Below are 12,677 nucleotides of genomic sequence, written 5' to 3'. Positions count from 1 at the left end.
TTTGTCGCTTAAACAACTAGGTGAGGAATAGCTACCTAAGACGACTTGTCAGGTGATTACAAATTGTTAGCAGTTGGTGATAAATACTGGTACATTGATCCTACACTAGAATATTTTCTGATTTACCCACATAATTATGTTTTTCCATGTTCGTGTTTATTCTCTCTTGGTACAAGATTTTCTCATTTAAGTTCTGAATCTGCTACAATTATATAAATAATAGAGGCAATAAAATCAGAAATTACATGCTTTGGGGTTCCATTCCTCATAGCATTCTCAATCGTTCAACATGGTATCAAAGCATCTTCAATCCTAACGGGGTATCATATTGAGCTTTCATTCACATCACTGGGTTCACAAAGGAGAATCGAATTTATTTTTATCTTGCTTCTGTGTTTGATTTCTTCTCTTCATTTCGGGTTTCTAGTGGCACCACTGAAGGCTGAAGCCTCTGAATGTTTTCTCGGTAATCTAAAGACATTTCAGTCATGGTGGTGCTCTTTACAACAACTTTTCAGCGGCAAAGTAGAAAAAGGTCCTCTAAATTTTTAACCTAAAGTGAAAGATAGATCAACACTAAATTTTTAACCTAAAGTGAAAGATAGATCAACACAGAAGTGAGACAGAGAAAGATAAACATATAAAGGGGGCTCTACAACATTTATAACAATCCGGGTGAATTTCTTTACTAAATACTTAATAAATATCGTAGAACCCACTTCATATGTCTATCTCTCTCCAATTTTAGACCATAAAATCCTTAGGGGGTCTTGATTTAGCAAAGTAACTCTTCTCTTCTTAAATTTTTTGTGTTTGTTCGGCTCCATCAGTCCCAATAATGGAAGAACGGTATTTTCAGAATGATTTATAATTCTTTCGTATTTTTTCGAGGGCAGTGATCCACTTATGCAGAAACAAGATTCAATTATGTGCAATAGATTGGCTTTTTTAAACGACCTATCATTTATCGATTCTGGTTTTCACCCTTCAACCTTTAAAAGAGAGTCCTTCAGAGTTTAAAAATAAAATAATCATCAGCATGTTCACTATTGCTGTATAATTTGATTATCGGTGCTAAGTCACGAGTTTATGTCTTGAGGCATCAAATTTAGGCGACTTTCCAGGGTGATTGATTGGTAGAAACTTTCTTCCATAAACTTCGTAATCTGTGGTAGGAATTAAACCATTATGAAAAATACAAGGCCAAGTGTGCACAGGATGCTGCAGATTTTCAGAAGTTCATAAAAGACGTGTATTCATAAGTTCTGGGAGGGCTACAGTCTAAATACAATCAGGTTCAAGTTCAGATCTTGAAAAAGGATCATCCACTCTCTTCAAGAGGCAATCTCTTATATCTCAGGGGTATCAGGCTTTCTCTGTCAATTAATGAAGAAATCCACGTTGGGCACTACATTTATAACATATGCCAAGGAAGATTCCAAAAGTTGATACGGTGATTGCTGAGATTGTGGGACTGAGCTTTGGGATTTTTAAATGGAAGTTCTATGAGATGAAATTATATGAGAGAGTCGACTTCAACAAGAGAGGGAACTTAGGAATAGTGGGGATCAAGCAAAACCTTACACCAGCTAGGGTTTCATGTAACGGCCTAATGGAAGGCCCAAGTCGCATGACATATACTTCAAAAGGACTAGTCAATGATACAATTGGAGTCCCATTGGAAGATTATAGAACAACAACTTTTCATTCCCAAGCAATGTGGAATCCCATACACTAACTAACGTTATCACTTATCGAAATGAGGTATCACAATCTCCCCTCCTTATATTCCCGACATCCTCGTTGGGCCAGTCTGTCATGGTGGCACAACTCAAGTCCCACATTTCTATTTGGGATTGGTTCTGATACTATTTATAACACCCCAATAGAAGTCCCATGCCACATGACCTACTCCAAAATGACTAGTCAATAATAGGGGCTTAGCTTTCCCTTCGCAAAACTTATATAGAAATACTATAATAACATTGTTATCCACACATACATACATATTCTCTATTAGAAATACAACTTAAATGGGTCAAGCCAGAATTCAGATTCCAATACTCTTATTATGACCTACAATTCCGCTTTAATTGGAAGGACCAAATTCATTCCACCAGCCAAACTGACAGATGGCTAACTTGTGAATGAAAATAACCTCAATTAAATAAGATCTCTTTGGTTGGGAGTAAACCACATGCAATGATAGAATTATCACACGCTAAGAGTAAAGACTTCTATATACAGTCACTACTGACACTTTTATTGCTACCAAATACGCTACCAACACATTCAAACATATTTCAAACTGATGACCTGCATGTATGTCCACGCCCATCATACACATCCACAATTTTTTTATGATGGCATAGATCCAGTTACTAAGATGGTTGACTCTTAATGTTTTATGTTGTACCACCCATGGCTACGTACTTGGGTTTGGTTTCCTAATGTTTTGTGGCTTATCAACATGCATCATATTGAAATGCTTTGATTTGGTCAGAAACAAGAGTTGATGGACACCCCTACATTCATAGATATTGGGAGTATGGGGACTCACTCCTAAGACACAATCTATTAACTCTTTTTTTTTCTTCTTATAAAGAGAGTTGGGAGTATGGGGACTCAATCCCTGGAACTTTCTCTCATGAGAGGGGATAAGGTCCAATAGGCCATTGGCCCGTCTATTTCAAAGTCCAACAAAATGACTTTCTTACTCTTTTTTCAGTCACGAAGTAAGGTAAGTTTATCACCCTGCCCTGCCCTACCCACTTTGATACTATAATCTACACATTAAATGTGTGCTTCTTATATTAGAGCTAATCTACGGCTATATAAATTGTAATGCCACTTAGAGATAAAACTAAATGATGTGATACAATTATCTAAGCATGAACATGAAGCACTTCAGGTTTTCCATCTTTTGTGAAAAACTGGTATGGAAATTGAGCAGGTGAGGGTGGGAGGAGATGTTGGCCCATCCACTGGCAGGAAGCAGCGGTGGGAGACATCGGAGCAGATCTCGATCTCGACTAAGAAGGTGTCATCGGTGATCCATTAAGTGGTGTCGATACTCAGCCCATTCTTGGACAAACATTGCTGACGGACAGAGGGGTTGAGCCTCCTCTCCAGTTCCCGCCGGTCACAGTGTCGGCGACTGTTTTTCAACTTTTGGAAGTCGCCCAAGTGCTATTTTCAGAGGCAGAAAGTGATGGGGGGAAAATGTGGGGTCTTCTCGGCTGCTACTTGCTGCAAATGGCCACTATGAGAAGGATGGAAGATTTATCTGCCCTATGAAAGATCTTGCCATGCCGATGAAGACTCAGTGGACTTTCAGAGATGAGATGGACTTGGGGGGGGAGCCGATAGCACTAAAATACCTACTGCTAGACCAAGATAATGTATCTAATTAGGTGTTGCATAAAGTAAAGGAGATCCAACACTGTGTTGGAATCGAATGTGAGGGTTTTGAGGAACCATTCATGGCTTTATTAACAGCCATTGAAGTTGGACATGGCCTGTCGAAAAAGTCAGATTCTAAAAAACAAAGGGAGTTAAAGAGGCTAACATGGTCCCTAAACTATGAGGGCAGTTCAAGTTCAAGTAGAGAAAGAGCTAAAGGGCAGGGGTCAATTCCAGTTTTATGAAGCCCAAAATTGTTTCAAATGTCCAATGGCTCAACGAGGCAAATAAATGCATCCGGGTGAAAAACATGCTTCGTGAATGGAAGGCGGGCATAGTGTGTTTACATGCCGATGAAGACTCAGTGGACTTTCAGAGATGAGATGGACCTGGGGGGGGAGCCGATAGCACTAAAATACCTACTGCTAGACCAAGATAATGTATCTAATTAGGTGTTGCATAAAGTAAAGGCGATTCAACACTGTGTTGGAATCGAATGTGAGGGTTTTGAGGAACCATTCATGGCTTTATTAACAGCCATTGAAGTTGGACATGGCCTGTCGAAAAAGTCAGATTCTAAAAAATAAAGGGATTTAAAGAGGCTAACATGGTCCCTAAACTATGAGGGCAGTTCAAGCTCAAGTAGAGAAAGAGCTAAAGGGCAGGGGTCAATTCCAGTTTTATGAAGCCCAAAATTGTTTCGAATGTCCAATGGCTCAACGAGGGAAATAAATGCATCCGGGTGAAAAACGTGCTTCGTGAATGGAAGGCGGGCATAGTGTGTTTACAGGAAACTAAGCTGAAATTTATTTCCAGGAGAATTTTCAGGAGCTTATGGAGCTATACTTACATGGATTGGGTTTATCTTGCGGCCCCAGGAGGTGTTTTGGTGATGTGTGATAGAAGAGCAATGGAGAAAATGGAGGAATTTATTGGGGAGCATACTATGGCATGTTCCTTTAGGAATGTCGATGATAATTATTTATGGGCTTTTGTTGGTATTTACGGGCCAAATATAGACAGCAGTAGAAGAATGTTATAGGAAGAACTTGTTGGAATTCATAGCTGGTGGAATTTGTTGTGGTACATAGGTGGTGATTTTAACATTACAAGATTTCCTCGTGAACGTTCTGGTGACAGTAGAATACGACCAGTGATGTTAGAATTTTTGAAATGTATATTCGACCTGGATTTGATGGATGAGAAATGTATTTTCATAGGGTGTGGGGTATTTTTCATATGGTTTGGGGTAGTAAATAGTGGCTGATGAGAAGAATTTTTATTGATGGATATTCCTCTCATGTGTGGTACTTATACGTGGTCCAATAATCATACGTAGTCTAAATTGAACAGATTTTTAGTATCATCGGAGTGGGAAACTCATTATCCGAAGCTTTGACAAAAGAGGTTGCCTCGTCTATGTTTGGATCATTTTCCATTATTACTAGATTGTGGAGGTATTCAAGGTGGGCATCGGTATTTTAAGTTTGAAAATATGTTGCTGAAAACTGAAGGTTTTGTGGAGAGGGTTAGGCAATGCTAGGATTCTTATCTGTTTAATGGCACTCCTAACTTCATTTTTTCAGGTAAATTGATGGCTCTAATGATTTAAAGCTATGGAATATTCAAGCTTTTGGTGATGTAGGAGTTCGTAAAAAGGCTATGCTAGAGGAGCTTCAGGAGGTAGAGAGGACACAGAAGGGGCGGGTTCTATCTATGGAGGAAGCATCTAGGAAGGCTGAGTTAAATGCAGAATTAGAAAGGGTGGTGTTATTGGAGGAGATCTCTTGGAGTAAAAAATCAAGAGTTTTGTGGTTGAAAGAAGGAGACCGCAGGACAAAGTTCTTTCATAGAGTGGCCAACTCCTATAGGAGAACTAATACTATTGAGATGCTGAAAATAGACGGAGTGGAATGTACGGGGGCTCGGTGATTAGGAAGCATGTTGTGGGATTTTATGAACACTTATTTTCTGAACAGGTGGATGGCGGCCAACACTCGATGGAATAGCCTTTAAGTCCATAGATCCACAACAGGTTTTGTGGCTAGAGCAGCCCTTTGAGAAGTTAGAGTCCACACCGTGATAAGAAGAATGGTCAAAGATAAAGCACCTGGCCCCGATGGCTTTTCCATGGAATTTTTTCAAACTTGTTGGGATGTGGTGAGGGCAGACTTAATAAAAGTGTTCCAATAATTCTTTTCAATTGGGAAATTTGAGAAGAGCCTTAATGCCACATTTATAGCTCTCATTCCTTAGAAGATTGGGGCTTCTGAGGTGAAGGATTTCCGACCTATCAGCCTTTTGAATGGAATAATATAAGATTATTTCTAAGGTACTTGCCAATCGTCTAGGAGAGGTTTTGGGGAGGATCATTCCAAAATACCAAAATGCTTTTGTTAAAGATAGGCAAATTATGGATTCAATCCTCATTGCTAACTGTCTAAAATCTAGCTAGTGAGGAATCCTATGCAAGTTAGATATGAAGAAGGGGTATGATCATGTAAATTGGGAGTTCTTACTATATGTGCTCGTGGATTAGATGGTGTATTTCTATGGTGAGGATTTTAGTATTGGTGAATGGTTGCCCAAATGGTTACTTTAATAGCTTTCAGGGCCTAAGACAAGGAAATCTTTGTCCCCACTCCTATTCGTTCTTGTCATGGAGGCACTTAACAAAATGATTCTAGCCTTGGTGAACAATGGCTTTATTGAGGGATTCTCGATGGGTGATCCTAATAGGGGCACTATTAACCTATCTCATTTATTGTTTGGAGATGATACACCTATTTTTTGTGAGGCAGAACAAAGCCAAGTTTGAACATTGAGGGCATTATTACTTTATTTTGAAGCAGTATCCGGCTTGAAAGTGAAATTTGATAAATCAGAATTGGTGTCAGTGGGCAATGTTCGTAACATCAGGCAACTAGCCAACATCCTTGGATGTAAGGTTTCCTCGCTTCCCATGAACTACCTTAGTCTTCCTTTGAGGGCAATTGTAAGATCTATATCGATTTGGGATATAATGGTGGAGAAGATTGAATGCAGATTGCCAAGTTGGAAGAGATTATATCTCTCGAAAGGCGGTAGGATCACCCTTATCAAAAGTACTCTTTCTAATCAACCAACGTATTATTTATCTATATTCCCAATTCTAGGAAGTGTGGTGAACCGTATTCAGAAGCTGTATCGTGACTTTCTTTGGGGTGGGATAGGAGAAGAATTCAAGTATCATCTAGTCAGGTAAGATATGGTATGTTCTCCAGTCTCTTTAGGTGGGTTGGGCATTAGAAATTTGAGGATCTTCAATCGAGCATTGTTTGGGAAGTGGTTTTGGAGATATAATACAAAACCGAAAACCCTATGGAAGTTAGTGATTGATTGCAAATATGGAGGCATGTGGGGGGGATGGTGCATTAGGAAGGTTCACGGGGTTTATGGAATGGGAGTTTGGAAACACATTCAAAGGGGGTGAGGGATCTTTAATCGACATGCTAGAACGGTGTTGGGCAATGGATCTCAAATAAAATTCTAGACTAATCTATGGTGTGGAGACCAAGCCTTAAAGGATTCATCTCTAGCAATCTTTAGGATCGTAAGTGAGAAAGACGCATCAATGGCTAATTGTATGGAGTTATTTGGGGACCTACTCCAGTAGAACGTGAATTTCACTAGAGCCGCTCAGGATTGGGAAGTTGGAAGCATTGAGAAGTTTTTTACTCTTCTATAATCCATGAGGCCGAGAATCCAAAGAGCAGACAATATGTGGTGGATTCCCACCGGCAAAGGTACATTCTCGGTCCGCTCTTTCTATATCTCTTACACAACCACGGAATACGGAATTCCCATAGAGAAAAATATGGAGAAACAAGGCGCCTCCCAAAGCGGTATTTTTTGTATGGACAACAATGTTAGGTAAGATCTTGACGATGGATAATCTATGAAGATATAAGGTGATCATAGTAGATTGGTGTTGCGTGTGTCGGAAAAATGGTGAAACTGTGGATCATTTACTATTGCATTGTGAGGTGGCTAGAACGTTATGAAATGAAGTGGTTAATAGAATGGACTTAGCTTGGGTTATGTCAGCCACAGTGACAGAGCTCATGGCCAACTGGATAAATCTAAGAGGTCTCCCACAAATCACAGCGGTGTGGAAAATGGTCCCAATGTGTATCATGTAGTGCCTGTGGAAGGAGCGAAATGACCGGACATTTGAAGACAATGACCGCTCACTAGTAGAACTTAGATTATTTTTTGTTAGCACTCTTTTTCTTTGGGCTACAGCTGTAGATTTTCGTGGCCTCGATTTTTATGATTTTCTTGTTTCTTTTACTTCTCTCTAAATGAGTGTGACATTTTGTATACCATCTTATGTACTTGGGCTATGCATATTCATATCAATATAATTGTTTACTTATCAAAAAAAAAAAGATGAGCAGGTGAGGGGGAGAGAGACATACAGTTGGGTAATGTGACAAGTAGAGCTACTATTGTAAGAACAATCACATTTGATAAATGGGTTGTAATCTCCATCATCGAAGCTGGTCGTGTCGATGGCAGCTCCGCTGCAGAGTTCCCCACTTATATTCCATTGACCTGATCGCGCTGAGATTCCCCATTGTTGAAATATTGAATTCAGAGCTCTAGCTGCAATTAAATTCACGAGTAATAATCAATGTCATGAGCTTGGAAAACAAATGCAGATATTTAACCTGCGATCTCTCTTATGGTCTCAGTCCATTACAATCTTCACCCTAAAAGTAATTCCACAAATGTAGCGTGTGTCTGCGTGTGTGGGGGTATTAAAAAAAAGACAATAATCCAATTTGTCTAGATAAAATGCATTAAGCACTTTAAATTTGGTGTCGTGGCCACTTCGACACTGGAGATTCTATTCGAATTACTAATGTTTTCAAGTTAGATTTCTAACATACTATCTCTGAATTCTGGACTAGATTGTGACTAAAAATTAGAGGTATGGCAGTAAGCAACTTGACATTGCTTCAAAAAAAGGCGTGACCTCCTGTTTATAGCAGAAAAATTCAAAGCTCTCCTCAATGGGGGGAAAAAGGAGGCTTAAGGAATATGGTACATGGATGAAACCACCGTCGATGCAGAGGGAAACTTCTCTGACTGAAGGTTACCATTCTCCTGGTGAGGAAGTCTTGCACTGATGACCATACAATCAGCCGCCTGCGGTGGCGGGAGGGATACAAATTGTTCAAGTTCTTCAGTTGGAAGCCAAACAAAGAGAACTTTGGAGGAGGGGTTTGTGGGTATCCGACAAAAATAGGTGTGTAGACGAGGTTTGTTTGGCACGTGAGATGAAACACCAAATTTTTATTTTATTTTATTATTATAATTTTTTTAAATTTTTATATAAAATATAATAAATAATTTAATTTTTTTAAATTTTAAAATAATAATAATATTAAAAAATAATATTTTAAACTTTCATCTAAAATTAAAAATTCTCATTTTACAATCCAAACATTATCAGTAATAAATGATAGATAATAATTTTAAAAGAAATTCATAAAAAAAAATTAATTCACAAAAATAATATTATAAACAAATTTTATAAAAATAATAAATTTATAAGTATTTATTATTTTTGAAAGCCTAATTGCATCTCTTATTATAAAACCAGATAAATAATAAAAATACAAAATTTTAAGTACAAGTATTTATTATGATTCTCTCGGTGAAAATGAAATAGTTTATTTATATATTTTCTTATGATTTTTTGTGAGAGAGTAGAAGAATTTATAGGTTTTTCTCATTAGGTGTCATACTTAAGATATGAAAAATTAGCATTATCATGGAGTATGTAAGCGTTCCACTCATGTTCTATTATAACATGTTATATCATTAAAAACTAATTATTTGTCACGTGTCTCCCTAAAGTTTGTTAAATGATTTTTTATTTCATTATATTGATTTTTTTTTCAAAAGGGTTGTTTGGATAATGAAATAATTTTAACTCATCTTATCTTATCGAATTTAATTATTATAATTTTTTTAAATTTTTAAATAAAATATAATAATCATTTCAATTTTTTTAAATATTAAAAAAAATAATAATATTTTATTTAATTTTTAACTTTCATCTTATCTCATTTTAATAGTATTTTAATCTCTAATAATGATGTGGATTTGCAATAGATGTAGTTAGCTAATGTAGCGGTTCTTTCTTAATAGAAAGAAATAGATACAAAAAATGAGTCCTACAACTAGCATTTATTGTGCATTTAATTATCTCAAAATATTCACTCGAACAACTCTAAATATGGTGGGATCATTTCATGTATCTATTTATCTCTCATTCTAAATCCTAGAACTATATAGGTCCGGTTTGGTTGTACCGTATAATATTTTTTTCTATCCAAATATACTATATTTTATCTCTAAATTTTAAAAATATTCACTTAAATAAACAGTAATTAACAGTGAATATTGATAGTGAACAATGTGTAAACAATGGAAATTGACAGTGCATGAACAGTGAAAACTGATAGTAAACAGTGCATGAACAGTTAACTTTTCGACTATCTAATCAATAGTGGGATTCATACTTTTTTCAAATCTCAAAAGTTAAAAACTACCTCATCTCATCTCACTATCCAAACATATTTTTTTTTTACAAACTATTTCATCTCATCTTAATTCAAAAATTTTATTACTATTCAAAATATCTCATTTCATCTCATCTGTATTGTGTAACCAAACTGGGCCTAAGAGATCTAAATGTCTTTACATTTTACTATATAAACTTTCTAAATGAATGTATCACCAATCTAAACTTAAAATAAAAAAGTAAGTGAAATCGATATTTACAACATTGACAATGTGCAACCAATCGTAGGAAGTTTTTAAGATTTTGTTGTATAACTTAGATTAGTTTGACTTTTTTGTGAAGTATTTATGGTTGTGGGACTCATAATCATTTTGTTTTTATTTTTGTTTTTCTTTTTTTCTTGGGCTGCGTTGCGTTTTGTCTGTTTTCTTTTTATTTTTCCTAACATTTCGGCATTTTCCTGCCACTGGGACCCACTAGTGTTTACCACTTGCATTTTTTTTCCCACACATTTCGGCGTTATTGCCACTGGGACCCACTAATCTTTACCACTGGGACCCCCTCATAAAACTATTTACTGCTGAAAGATGAACACAAGAGAAAAAAAGGATAGGCTCCACTGGCAGCTTTTTCTATGTATAGAACAGCTAATGAATAGTGATAAAATAATACGAGATGAAATGAGATGAGATAAAAAATAGATGTTTGTTTTCAGAGAGTGTCTGACTGTACAAAACTTAGAAAAGTTTTCAAAATTTTGTGTTTCATTTCTAAAAACAAACGAGGCCTAAGTTTAGCATTTATATTACAAACCAAAAAGAGGGCGAAAAAAATGTAAAATTATAATATTGATAAATAGAGTTGTCCTCTAGAATTTATTTGTTTGCTATAATTAAAGGAAGAAAAATGTTTATATGTGTTCAGTTATTTACGACCAAAATAATTATTTTCTATCAAAATAAGTCAAATTTCGTTGCAAGTAGTCATTTTGATCATAAATAATCGCTTTTTCTTATAGTGAGGGAGTAATTAGATAAAAATGCAAGCCCAAGGATACCTTAATAATAATGTAAAACTGATGTACAGTGTTTTTTAATATTTTACCCTAAATACTAATAGAGTTAATCAAAGAGATTAATATCTATAATAATAAAGAAAATCATGATATAAGATCTCTTATAATCTAGAGAAAATGGACGAGAGAGATCAAGAATGGGACTCAGAAAAAGAAAATAAACTAATAGCTCTAACAGGACTTTATATGTGGGAAATGATTTGTATAATTTTAAATTTGCAGGTTCGTAAACTCCATTTAGAAAAAGTAGGCAAATATGATATGTATGTAAAAAAATCCATCTTTTAAATATGGAATTTATTATGCATCAGCTACTATTCACTCTCACACTTCACACCTATAGCTTTTTCATAAGATATGAGATGTTTTTCATATAATGTGAACGTATTTTTCATATAGTATATGAGTATTTTTCATAAGGTGTGGGGTCTGTGATGATGAATATTGACTGGTGAGAATAATTTTTTTAAAAATAGATACTATTTATTTCCAAAGACAGTGTGCGATGCTCATATATATATATATATATATATATATATATAGATAGATAGATAGATAGATAAGATAGATAGATCGATCTAAATTTTCATAGAAATATTGAATTAGTTTTATCGACTTGTTTACTTTTGTGTATATATGTAGGGTAAAATACACAGATTCTTGACAATGTATTTGATGGAAATCAGCAACTCAATACCTTTAACACAAAAAGAAAGGAGCCATAGAAAAGGAGACAGCTTTTCCTTACATGTTAAAGCTAGAGCTAATTCGTGAGAGGTTCGAGTTTAAATTAGATTGATCTCAAAATAGTTATTAATCGTCATTTTTTTCCCCAGGGGATATTCGTGGAGTTAGGAAAGGTAACAACTTCAAAGCATTCAGGAAGAAAAGATAGAAGGATAAAGAGAGAGACCTTCAGCAGGATCAGTAACAGCATTGGTACCATTTTGGTCTTGAGCTCGAGCTACCTCAACCATGCCAAAGATGCAAGCAGCACAGATGGCAGCAAAAGCTAAAACTGGTGGTGATGCCACCATGACTCTCTGGAAATTGGACAGCTTTCTCTACGATATAGATCCAACAAAAATAGACCCAGAAGAGATGAGATTGCAGAGATGGAGATCAGAGAGAGCAAAACAAGAGAAGATATATATGGGCTCGTTTGTTTTCAGAGATGAGATGAGATGAGTTGAGATTAAAGTTAAAAAGTTAAATAAAATATTGTTAGAATATATTTTTTAATATTATTGTTGTTTTGAGATTTAAAAAAGTTGAATTGTTTATTTTATTTTGTGTAGAAATTTGAAAAAATTGTAATGATGAGGTGAGATGAGATGAGATGAGATGTTTTTAAAAAACAAACATATATATATTCTCTACAGAAAATTGAAGGTTTCTCCTTACTTTGAAGAGCCACCAAATTGAATAGTACTTTCTCTGAATAAACATATTATTTAATGACTGATGCTAGAGCCACCGCTGGTGGCTCCCGCTGGAAGCCACCGCTAGCTCTAGTATGAGTTTTTTTATGTGTTTTTTTTATAATTATTTTTATATAGATGTTTTTAACAATTTTAAATATTTTAAAAAAATAAAATAAATTTATAATATAATTAAAAAACA

General features: G+C 35.6%; 1 protein-coding gene across 1 annotated transcript in view; it reads right to left on the bottom strand.

The window, feature by feature from the left end:
- Positions 1-12,185, bottom strand: part of LOC109001730 (probable LRR receptor-like serine/threonine-protein kinase At1g56140) — a 57,733-nt gene extending 45,548 nt beyond the window's left edge. Inside the window, exons 1-2 of the mRNA XM_035686977.1 lie at positions 11,968-12,185; positions 7,863-8,049 (exon numbers count right to left, since the gene is read on the bottom strand). Of these exons, the coding sequence (XP_035542870.1) occupies positions 7,863-8,049; positions 11,968-12,091 (311 nt within the window). The 5' untranslated portion in view covers positions 12,092-12,185. The remainder of the gene's footprint in view (positions 1-7,862; positions 8,050-11,967) is intronic.
- Positions 12,186-12,677: the final 492 nt, after the last annotated feature.

This window comes from Juglans regia, chromosome 2 (assembly GCF_001411555.2).
Source record: "Juglans regia cultivar Chandler chromosome 2, Walnut 2.0, whole genome shotgun sequence".
Classification (NCBI taxonomy): Eukaryota; Viridiplantae; Streptophyta; class Magnoliopsida; order Fagales; family Juglandaceae; genus Juglans; species Juglans regia.
The sequence above is the reverse complement of the archived record's forward strand: the minus strand, read 5'-3'. Positions and strand labels throughout refer to the sequence as shown.